Here is a 12,304-nt window from a genome sequence, read left to right as displayed (position 1 = left end):
AACATAAGCTTCCAGTTAATAGAAGTCAAACTTAGTTATTTTTAAAAGGCCTTTATTTTTGTAAGTCCTGCAGGAAGAATAACTGTTGTAGTTCCCAGCGAATTCTCTGGCCTCTCGCCCATTTTTCCCATTGAGGTAATTTTGTTTTAGAACGCGATTTTCTATTTCATGAGGTTTCATATGAATCCAATCCACTGTCATTTATAGAAGTCTACATGCGCTTTTTGACGTACGACTTGGTCACTGTGACCAGACCCCAGGGGGCTATTCTCGGTTTGTGTTGTGTTGGCTTAATGTCAGGCAGAGCTGCAATTTAGGGACTTCATCTCATTCAGGTTCAACTTCGGTTGAGGTCAGAGCCACGTTTCCATCTTCCTCTGTTTAAATTGCTGAAAGTGAAAACCAGAAATGATTATTATAAATAGTTGCCGACAAAATATCCCCCATTTTACGACCCGCTGATTTAAAGGATTCCAATGCAGAACAGGTTGTCAAGTGCATGGAGATAAATTGGGACCCAATCAGTAGGATGGAGACTCAATAGACAATAGGTGCAGGAGTAGGCCATTCGGCCCTTCGAGCCGGCACCACCATTCAATGTGATCATGGCTGATCATTCTCAATCAGTATCCCGTCCCTGCCTTCTCCCCATACCCCCTGACTCCACTATCCTTAAGAGCTCTATCCAGCTCTCTCTTTAATGCATTCAGAGAATTGCCACAGATTTACAACTCTCTGACTGAATAAGTTTTTCCTCGTCTCCGTTCTAAATGGCCTACCCCTTATTCTTAAACTGTGGCCCCTGGTTCTGGACTCCCCCAACATTGGGAACATGTTTCCTGCCTCTAACGTGTCCAACCCCTTAATAATCTTATATGTTTCAATAAGATCCCCTCTCATCCTTCTAAATTCCAGTGTATACAAGCCTAGCCGCTCCAGTCTTTCAACATATGACAGTTAGTTTTTAACCATCGGGAACTAAATTCATCAAATTGTCAGCAGGTTATTTGCAATAAAGAATCTAAACTGCATTTTGCGAGTGCCTGCCGAAACCTGCCCTAGAAATCCCCTCTCGTGTGTCATGCCCGACTCCAGCTGGTGCAGGTACCAACGTGACGGCGCTAGGACCCGGCCAGCTGGCGCTGTATTCTCTGCCGGAGGCAGACAGATAGGAGTCTGCATCGCACACAGCGTAGGCAGGGAGCAGAGGAATAGCTGGCTGCTAAATACCCTCTGCGGTCTCCCAGCAACGGCCCTGACGCAGAAAGCTCTGTCTTTTCCCAGGGAGTCGCCGACAAGGAGCTCTCGTTGCGAGTTGCAGGTAGGTAGCTGGTGGAATTAGCACGGACACTGGGCACCGCTCCGGACCTCAGTAAAACCAGGTGAGCACAGCTTCTGCCTCGGTCCAAACAGAAGGCCAGTTGTAAGAAATGAAGCAGGAGGTGGATGTGTTTCCTGTTTGCTTTTGTACCTGTCTAAACTAAGCCTACGCAGTTTTACAACATTTAGAGGGAAAGCGAGAAGGAATTGGCGGGGTATCGCCCATGAAACTGTAATTTTCTACCTTCCTACCAGAAGTGAATCTGCGTGTCTTTTCTCATCTATGCCTTTGGGGGGATCGCCAAAATGGATCTCCCACCCCACCCCCTTTTTGTTTAATAGTCTGCTATTGCAATAACCCAGCACTCAAATCTTAAAATATCTTTGCCTACCAATAGTGCTATCGTTTAAAATATGTGATTACAGATATTTCCATGTTAAGAATAACTCTGGACAGAGAAGAAAGACTATTTATGTTAGATTAAAAGGAAAGCTAATCATCTTGATCAATTATTGGTAAATATTGTAGTGGGCTATCTCTCGGTATAGAATTAGAATACACTACATTGGGATTAGAACATTCTGTATTTTAAGATTAGAAGGAAATGGATGAGAAGTTAAACAAACATTTTTGTTTTCTTGCACACTGAAAGAAACAATGAAACATATCGAAAAAAGGAAAATCAAAGAACTAAACAGTGGAACGAGATAATTAACAGTGGTAAAGAATAAGAGGCTAATATCGAACAAATCCCATGGAACTGATTATTCAAAAAGTCAGTGAATGCTATTAGTGGTCATCTTCAAAAAAACCTGAGGTCCTGTAATGATTTCTGTAATTGAAAAGCAGGAAATATAACAATGTTTTTTCAGAAAGAAGGAAAATGCTGAGGAAAACATTATGCAACAAGTGGTCACAGTAGTCTCAGAAAATTTTAATATTTGACAAAGTCGACATATTTAATTAAATAAATTCTGCTTGTGTCTCACTATGTCCAGCAGGGTTAACAAGGGGGAACATTTCCTTTGGGCTATATCCTTTTTTACATTAGACATTTCCTATGGTGCTTTGTGAAGGTGTACACATATTTTACTAATTTACTAATTTAAGGTGAGGGGCATTTAAAGGGGATGTGTGGGGGGGGGAGAGAGAGAGAGGGGGAGAGGGGGAGAGGGGAGAGGGGGAGAGGAGGAGAGGAGGAGAGGGGGAGAGGGGGGGAGGGAGGGAGGGAGGGAGGGAGAGAGAGAGAGAGAGAGAGAGAGAGAGAGAGAGAGAGAGAGAGAGAGGAGAGAGAGAGAGAGAGAGAGAGAACGAGAGAGAGAAAACGAGAGAGAGAGAAAACGAGAGAGAGAGAAAACGAGAGAGAGAGAAAACGAGAGAGAGAGAAAACGAGAGAGAGAGAAAACGAGAGAGAGAGAGAAAACGAGAGAGAGAGAGAGAAAACGAGAGAGAGAAAACGAGAGAGAGAGAGAGAAAACGAGAGAGAGAGAAAACGAGAGAGAGAGAAAACGAGAGAGAGAGAAAACGAGAGAGAGAGAGAGAAAACGAGAGAGAGTGAGAAAACGAGAGAGAGAGAGAGGAAAACGAGAGAGAGAGAGAAACGAGAGAGAGAGAGAGAAAACGAGAGAGAGAGAGAGAAACGAGAGAGAGAGAGAGAAAACGAGAGAGAGAGAGAAAACGAGAGAGAGAGAGAGAGAAAACGAGAAAACACTGCCAGGGGCGGTTGTGGGGGCAGAAGCTAATGTGGCATTAAAGAGGATTTTAGATAGATACAGGGAATGGAGGGATCTAGATCACTTACAGGCAGAGTGATCAGTTTAACCTAGCATCAAGTTCAGCACGGTTATTATGAGCAAAGGGCCTGTTCCTGTGCTATATTGTTCCATGTTCAGTGTAAATAAGGGCTCACAATTGGGGATAATAAGATTGTGGATAAGTTGAAGGACAGAAAAAAAAAGAATAAAAGGATCATCGTCATGTTGGCCTGGCCACAGGGATTAGCCCTCAGATATATTTTGTTTACATTAAGCAGAAAAAGTTTGCGATGAAAGCCTGATGATAAAGGAACTTTGTGAAGGACACAGAATATAGACTGGCTATTGTGTAGCAAGATGGTGCAGAAGGCGAGGACAACTAAAATTGTTCTTTTTGAAAAGAAAAGCATTTTATAAATGACGAGAAACTAACAAAAAGTGGAAAGAGGAACCTGAGTGAGTTTGCTTGTGAAATACAGAATGTAGGTAAGCAAGCAGCTGGGGAGGTCTGTGGATTTTATTGCGATGGGCTTCAAATCTTGGTATAATTGCACAAAGCTTTACTGAGACCACACATGGTTTAACTGCATGCAGTTTTAATCTCTTGTCCATTGAAAGATATGATTGTGTTGTTGGCGACACAGTGTAGATTGATTCCTGAGAGAAAAGGGTGGCCCCGAGGAGAGGGACTGGGTAGTTTGGCTCTTCACTCACTGGGAATGAGAAGAAGAAATGATCTCTGTGAAAATTTTGAACAAATAGAATACAAAGAACTTTATAAGCAGGAAATTGTCTTAATGTATATGGTTCGGACAGATAAATTGTGAAATTGAAATTCCAGTTACTTTTAAATAAAAATTATGTTAAATGTTTTCCAGCCCTAAGGGATCTTCCAAGACAAGTTAATGACAGCTATTTCAAAGGCATTAAAACAGTACTATTGAGTCTCTGGGAATACATTGAAAGTAATTAGTTCTGAGGTGTTTAAAATGTTATTTTATAAAACTAAACCTTCAAAATGCATTTGGCTGTAATGGTGTACCTGGCCACATTCTCTAAACCGTGGACCAAATGGCTGGCTTTTTCATGGACAACATCAACATCTCACTACTGCAGTCTGAGAACCCCACCTGCTTTAAAAGAACATCTGTAATACTGGTCACTCATGTTCAAGATGAAGTGCTTCGAGAGGTTGGTTATGATGCAAATCAACTCCCGCCTCAGTAATGACCTGGACCCACTTCAATATGCCTGTAGTCACAACAGATCAACAGTGGATGTGATCTTGCTGGCTCTCATTGCGCTGAACCAATTGGACAATAAAAGCACTTACATCAGGCTGTTGTTCATCGACTGCAGAACGGTGTTCAACACCATCATCCCTTCCAAACTCATCATCAGATTCTTGCTGACCATCAATATGGGGCACCTGAAGGCTGTGTGCTCAGCCTCCTGCTCTGTTTTTCATACCCATGAACGTGCAGCCAAATACAGCTCAAATGCCATCTTTACCCCACTGTTGTTGGACCAATAATGGGTATCGATGACTACAGGAAGGAGATCAATAATCTGGTCGAGTGTTGCCAGAACAACAATCTCTCAGTGCTCAACAAGCTCTCTGTGTTATCAAGATCAAGGAACTTGTTGTTAACTTCAGTTAGAGAAAGCCAAGGAAACTTGCTCCGGTCCATCAAAACCATTTTAAACTCTACCTGTCCAAATGCTTCAATCTACTGATCAATTACAGTTAAACCTCATGGCTGCATTCAGTCAAAGCTGGATGGAAGTTTGGGATGAACAGGAGCAGAGTGGTTACTAGAGTGGTCATAGTTCGCTTGGGCAGCTTACAACCTAGCAGAACAACAAGAGAGAGAGCTGGATAGAGCTCTTAAGGATAGCGGAGTGAGGGGGTATGGGGAGAAGGCAGGAACGGGGTACTGATTGAGAGTGATCAGCCATGATCGCATTGAATGGCGGTGCTAGCTCGAAGGGCTGAATGGCCTACTCCTGCACCTATTGTCTATTGTCTATTGTCTATTGAATGACTTTTCAATTATCTAATTTCGAGTAACCCTCTCTCTCCGTCCCTCCCCCACCCTAGTTATCCTGCTAGTTTCACTTTTAGTATCCCTCCGTTATCACCTCTTCCACAGCCAACAGTGGACCATTGTGGGCTCCACCTTTCCTTGGTCTACAGTGTTGGCTCTAATTTGTTTTGACCTTTCTCTCAGTCTGAAGTGTCTCCACCCCAAAAATCATCTATTCCTTTTTTTCAGTGATGCTGCCTGACCCGCTGAGTTACTCTAGTATTTTGTGTCTATTTTTGGTGTAAACCAGCATCTGAAGTTCCTTCCTACACTCCTAACAATCAGTTCAACGCTCTGCATTGCTGATCAGGAGAGATCAATTCAAATCTCTCAGCTGTGGTGTTTAAATTTAGTTTGAATTGTATAAACTGAATTGAAACGCCACAGCTGAGAAATTTTATTAATTGTATAAATGCTGGTATCAATAATGGTGGCCATCATATCATTAAAATCCCATCTGTGTTCCTGATGATAAGCAATACAAAGCAACAGTAATGTGGCTATCCTTGAAATGGCCTACAAAGCCATTCAGTTCAAGGGCAAAATGCTGACCTTGCCTGAAATCCTGTGAATATATAATTGAAAAGTTACAAGCAGCTGCTGTAAGTTATTGCACAGAGGACCTGGAAGATATCCAAAGTATTGGATGTTACTGATAACCATACTACTCCTTCCATTTACATGCGTTTCCCATTAGATACCCCTATCTCAGCTACTCAATATTTCAACTCCAGCCTATTGTGGTCTGCACAGTCGACTCACCAATTTTAATAAATGTCAACAAGTGACCTGGATTGAACTGCACATTGAATTTTTGCCACAGTTTCTGCATCTTCCTGGCACTGTTTACGTGACCGGTGCCCCAAAATTAACCTACCCTTCTTAACAGTAGATCCCTCTGTGCCAATCCCTCTCATGATATTCCTGGTCCTGAAACTGCACACAATGTGGAAGTGCCAGGATCCACCTTAAATATATTGAATGATCCAGCCTCCACCACCATTGAGGGAAGTGAATTTCAGAAATTCACTACCCTCAGAGAAGAGAATTCTACATATCTCAGTTTTTAAATGACTGGTCCCTTATTTTGTAGCTATGCCCACCGGTAAAAACATCTCAACATCTAACCTGTCAAGCCACCTCAGAATCATATGCTTAAATAAGATCATCCCTCATTCCTCTAAACCACTGTTAATAGGACAACCTTCTGATGCCAGGAATCTCCTTTGGTCTGGTGAATCTCCTTTGGACTGCCTCTAATTTGACAATATCCTTTTTTTAGGCCAGGGAATCAAAACTCTGCACAGAATTCCAGGCATGGCTTCATCAATACTCTGTACACAAAATCTTCCTTCACTTAAACTCCAACCCCTTTGCAATACAAGCACAAAAAGGGTTTTATTAAAGTTTGTTGGTTCTACAAAATTAGGGAGCATGAAGAAAGTAAGAATACCCGAGGACAGAACACGGTTAACTGAACAAAGGGGTGGTGGGTGTCATCCAATACACTGAAGTGTGAAATTGTTCATTTAGGATACAGAATAGTGAAAATTATACTCTAAATGGTAATAAGAGTATAATTAGAGTATATACAAGGGTATAACATTATTAAAAGTTAATTGAGGTCAGGATAAATAAATCTGGGATACATATTTACAGATGGTAAAGGTTCCTGTTTTAGGCCACAGATTAAACTATAAAATGCCACAAAACATGAACTATCATTATGTATGCTCCATAACTTAATTCTTTAATCTGCAATCAATATCCTCCTACTGGATGGAACCCTAATTTATATACTCAGAAAAATCTCTGGTTTGAGCTGAATTTCCATTAAACGATCATCTGAAAACTGAACCGATGCTAACAACATGAATATAGGAAGCAGGGTGGCTTTCTTTGACCATTGATCCAATTTCAGGTGTAGATTGACAGCTGAATCTCCCGCAACTCTCATTTTAAATAACATATTATTACTGTGCAGAATGTGGGTTTGTGTGGCCGTGCTTCCCAAACACTCCCGCGGTGGTCATCTGTTAGAAAGGTAAATAAATCTGAATGATTGTGTTATCCAAAGAGCTCGAGCTTAGCAGCCCCCAAGTCACCAGTTCTTCCTTCATAATGTAGCAGGATTCTGGGTGCTATTATCAGTGAAGAGTTAAAATTGAAGCAGCATAATCAGACAGCAGCAGAACAGGTTTGAAAGATAATCAGATTGCCCTAGAAAGTATCAGATCCTATTTTAGGGAGAGGCACAGTACCCACCCCTCATCGTCCACTGAAAACTGATGCTGATAGATAAATAGATACCCAAGCCCATTGTTTACTGCCAGACATTTAAGGATGAAACTACACTCTCACATTTGCTGAAGTTTTACTCAAGAGATTCAACAGCAAGTCTTTGCTCGAGGTAAATCTTTTTTTTTTTAAACATGCAGTGAAAACCCTTGTATTGTTCTCCCTTGCCTTAATTACCAGGGTGAGTGCATTGCTCCCAAATTGATGGGGATATTAATCACAAATCACTGTGGAGCAGCACCCAACACCGAGAAAGTTAATATTAATGGTCATCTGTGGTTGCTGGGCTGTAATGCTGCTTTACCAGTTCCTTGATGCTTTTCATGCCACCAAATAATAAAAATGGCAAAATCTTCCAGCTGATGTGAAATAAGGTTTTTTTAGCAATCTTGTATTGAGGTTAGATGTCAGTTAATAAATTTCATTATTATTAATTTATTCTTCCCTTCTAACATTATTATTATTTTAAAATGTAACTCTGTATGCAGACAGTGTTTACAATATTCCTCCTTTTGTCACTGGAGATCTCTTTGGTAACCAACTCAATTAACCAGCAAGGTCAGAGGGCACTCCAGATAGGCATTAATGTGAGTTTCAAAGACCATTTGCCAAAATCATTATTCCTAATGGGTGAGTGCTCAAGTAAATTCCCAGTATCCATCAATGCATCCAGTGATTTTATTCGGATCTAATGCATTGAAGCTTCTGAACAGGGGTACTCAGCCAAACCCAAGACATTTGTCACTAACCAGTTTAGAGCCAAAATTCGCTATTGTAATTGTATAAATAACCATAGGTGGTAAACAAGTGTACTGAGTCAAAGAACAGAATATTCACCAATGCTAGTTACTTTTGGGAATACTACAATGATAAATGAATTCAGTCTATAGTGTATTTTGTCATTTTGTTGGATAAGCAACCAGCCATTGAGTGTTGGCACACAGAGTCTGCATCCTGATGGGCACTAAAGAAAGCAGACAGAAACAGGAGGCATCCATTGTAGCTTCAGACATTGTAGTGTGTTTTCAATACTGGTGATTAGCAAGTTATTAATTTTTTATAATCAAAAGAAATCTTTAAATGCAAGGATGTTCTATGTAAAGATATTTTATGGTGTCTTTACATTTTTGCAGATTTCTTTATATTATATTAAAAAAATCAAAATTTGGACTGCGATTTTCATTATTAATGCTGCATTTAATTGTTCATTATATTACAAGTAAAATTAGTTATAGAGCTGTACAACAGAGTAACAAGCCTTTCAAGCCACCTGATCAACACAATGTGCTGGAGTAACTCAGCGGGTCAGGCAGCATTTCTGGAAAAAAAGGCTAGGTGATGTTTCGGGTCGGGACCCTTCTTCAGATCTTCAAGTCACCTTGTCCATACTGACCAAATAGGCATATTAGGCTAGTTCCACATGCCTGCATTTGGCCCACAGCCCTCTAAACCCTTCCTAAGCATATAACCCTTCCTTAAGTCATCGTTGTACCCACTTCTATAGCTTCCACTGATGGCTCATTCCAAATTATCCTCTGAGTGAGAACGTTGCCCCTGAGGTCCCTCTTGAATCTCTCCCCTCTCAGCTTAAGCCTGTGCTCTCTAGATTTAGAATCCTCTACTCCGGGTGGGGGGGACGTGAATTCAGGATTCACAGTTCATGAGGACAAATCCTTTTTGCTCCAATGAAGTCCCATAAATGGAGTAATTTTAGCATTGGAACTTTTGAAACTTTTCAAACCGAGTTGGTTTTAATGAGAGGATGTGTTCTCTATTACAGATAACAGCTACGGTGTAAATAAAGCACAATGGCCACTTGGTCTGTGCCAAAACTTGAAGTCAATCTTTTGAAGATGGAGGGGGCAGTCCAGAGAGTCAGAATGATGATCATCTGAGGAGTCTAAAGGCACTCACCCAGAAACTGAGACTTGAAACCAGAAGGCCATCCTACCTGGAGTGGAAAGCCACACTGGAAGGGAAAGACTGGAAAAGTACAGAGCGGTCAGATGACCAAGAGTCTGTGGTTACAAAGAAACCCAGTGAGGACCCCAGCAACCTCAAGAGAACACAAGAGCACCCCAGTGAGAGTCCTGCCAAGGATAGCAACTTGACCTCAGTGAAATTTAATGGCTTTGAAAATATTGACCAGGCATTGACCTGGCTCAGAAAAGAATTGGTAAGTCTAAACACATTCTTTCATTATTAAAAAGATACATTCTCCTTTTCTGTTCTTCTAGAAGTTATTCGTTAGTTAAAAATGGTTAATACTTGTACAAATTGCTATACTTTTTAAATAGGAAAATTTAAATCTTGGCAGTATTATATTTTACCTAAATTATCTGTTAGATCAGTTGTAAAGCAGGCTCGTGTCTTGAGCATAATGCTCATGCATTAATCCAGCTAAGGACTCAATCCCTTTAGATTGAAGTTCATTGTGCCTAACAGATAACATCAAAGGTGCTTATCCCATAGCATCACAAAAGGATGATGACCTGATAGAGCGTTACTGTATACACTCGTTCACCTCGAGATCAGGAGCTGGAACAACTACAGGAACAACTACAGGAATAAGTACATTTCTAACAGCTTGATACTGGCGATGACTAGTAGTTTAAAACACATATTTTATCAAAGATAGACACAAAATACTGGAGCAACTCAGCAGGACAGGCAGCATCTCTGGACAGAAGAATGGGTGACCTTTCGGGTCAAGACCCTTCTTCAGCCCCGCTGAGTTACTCCAGCATTTTGTGTCTGTCTTCGGTTTAAGCCAGCATCTGCAGTTCCTTCCTATACAAACACTACTACAGGTCAGGACCCTTTTAGGGACAACTCCTGACACACTGAGTTCCTCCAGCAGTTTGGTTTTCACTCAAAATTTCAGCATCTGGAGTTTCTTGTTTCTAAGCCCCAAAATATGCCTGTTTACTGACAGGCACATATTGATGTGTTTTTGCTCATACTAATCCAGATTTTTAAAATTGATTAACACAGACAGAAATGCGTCTGCAAGACCAGCAGCTGGCAAGACAACTGATGCGGCTTCGCAACGACATCAACAAGCTGAAGATCGAGCAGACCTGCCACTTGCACCAGCGGATGCTTAATGATGCCACCTACGAGCTCGAGGAGCACGATGAACTGTCCGACGTGCTCTGCGACTTCCCAGTGACCAATGCCTTCTCTCTGTCGGCACCTCTCAAACTCATCGGCGTGACTAAAATGAACATCAATACTAGACGGTTTTCTCTGTGTTAAAAGCACCAGGTGTTGTTTTTGTAACAGTTTCTCTTTCGAAATGACCAGCATTTTAGAACTGGGGTAGAGGAAGGCTGAATGGGTTCTTCAATCCCTTTACTCTTATTCCCCCTTTCCTCACCTTTCCTCTTCTGAAGTCAGCAATTTTTGGTGTGGTATCTCTCCATGGGTAACAGGGATGACCGCGGCAGTGTGGGTATCAGCAGGCAACACGGTTCAATCCCCTCCTTATGATCAAAGTGCAGATCAGAAACAGGAGGCCTGGAAAGATTATTCACTCTCTTTATCCATGGAATGATGCAGTAATCATGTCATCTCAGCTGAGATCACTTGATGAAAGAATATTCTTGGTCTTCAGAACTGAAGAAACTTCAGTGTGCATGTAATGTCAGAAGTCATAGAAAAGGAGTCTACTATCACTTATAATAAGAACATAGAAAATAGAACAGTAAAGCACAGGGACAGGCCCTTCGGCCCACAGTGTCTGTGCTTATCTAATCTGCCTGCACATGATCCACATCCCTTCATATCCTGCATATCCATGTGCGTATCTAAAAGCCTCTTAAATGCCACCATCATACCCACCACCACCCAGCAGTGCATTCCAGGCTCTGTCTAAACAAAAAAAATATTTTGCCCTGCACATCTCCTTTAACCTTGGCCCTCTCACCTTAAAGACTGGCCTCTAGTCTTTGACATTTCTACCCTGTGGAAAAAGGTTCAGACTGGCTATCCTATCTATGCCTCTCAATATATACTTCAATCGTCCCAGAATTGTGTATTTGTGGAATCCATCCAGCAACAAGGAAGCCAGCAGGTAAGCCAATTAATGAATCCCGAAAATGGGTTTCCCAACTCCAGTAAAGCAAACTAGTGTAACAGAAAGCAAGCCAAAGAAATGACTGGATGAAAAGGTGGGAAAAATGAGAAAAGTTTCACAGGGGTAAGATCATATAAGCCAGGGAGAAACTAATTTTAAGAATGGGATTCTTCAACAGCCAAAATGAAAAAATAATTTTGTAAAACAATTAGAATGTTTTCAAATCAATCCTGAGAGAACAGGTTATCCTTTTGACTGTCACCATTATTGCGGACTATTCGGGCTCTCTGCATTTTCTCTTCCAAGGATATAGCAGTTGCTATTGGAAAATTTAGTGAAGCAAGTTAGGTGCCATTTTAGGTTCTCCCTGCCACCCCTGAATTTATTCTTGCTTCTAATAGCAGTCATTTAGGCCAGAATTAGTTCCAATGTTGCCAGCAGCCATTCAATACCTTACAAAAGGCTATATAGCATCCATGAGCCTTAGCAGACAATTGGGCAATCTAAGTCCTATCCTCTCACCTAATGACAATCAGAACCTTTCACCGAGGGATTATGTTTATTGGAGAATAATGAGAAATATTAACAGAACTGTCCTAGTTTTCATGGTTTGGTACCACACCACTGAACCACAGTAAAAATCAAACTGAATAGGTGCTGATTAATGCTCATCTTCTGCTTTCAATCGAGTTTTGTGCCTTTGCATTCTTTTATTGTCATGATGAATGTGGACAGAATCACAGGCAGTGTTTATCCATGTTGGAAA

General features: G+C 41.2%; 2 protein-coding genes across 2 annotated transcripts in view; both read left to right on the top strand.

Annotated features, from left to right (window-relative positions):
• The first annotated feature begins 1,153 nt into the window (after positions 1 to 1,153).
• Positions 1,154 to 12,304, top strand: part of LOC144593614 (protein FAM167A-like) — a 21,830-nt gene continuing 10,679 nt past the window's right edge. The window contains 1 exon segment of the mRNA XM_078399456.1: positions 1,154 to 1,382. The gene's annotated coding sequence lies outside the window, so the exon portion shown is untranslated.
• LOC144593613 (protein FAM167A-like) lies at positions 9,269 to 12,289 on the top strand. The gene is given in 3 exon segments (XM_078399455.1): positions 9,269 to 9,302; positions 9,305 to 9,636; positions 10,455 to 12,289. Coding segments are annotated over 3 exon segments (630 nt in total). The 3' UTR covers positions 10,719 to 12,289.

Source organism: Rhinoraja longicauda, chromosome 5 (assembly GCF_053455715.1).
Source record: "Rhinoraja longicauda isolate Sanriku21f chromosome 5, sRhiLon1.1, whole genome shotgun sequence".
NCBI classification, from domain to species: Eukaryota; Metazoa; Chordata; class Chondrichthyes; order Rajiformes; family Arhynchobatidae; genus Rhinoraja; species Rhinoraja longicauda.
The sequence above is the reverse complement of the archived record's forward strand: the minus strand, read 5'-3'. Positions and strand labels throughout refer to the sequence as shown.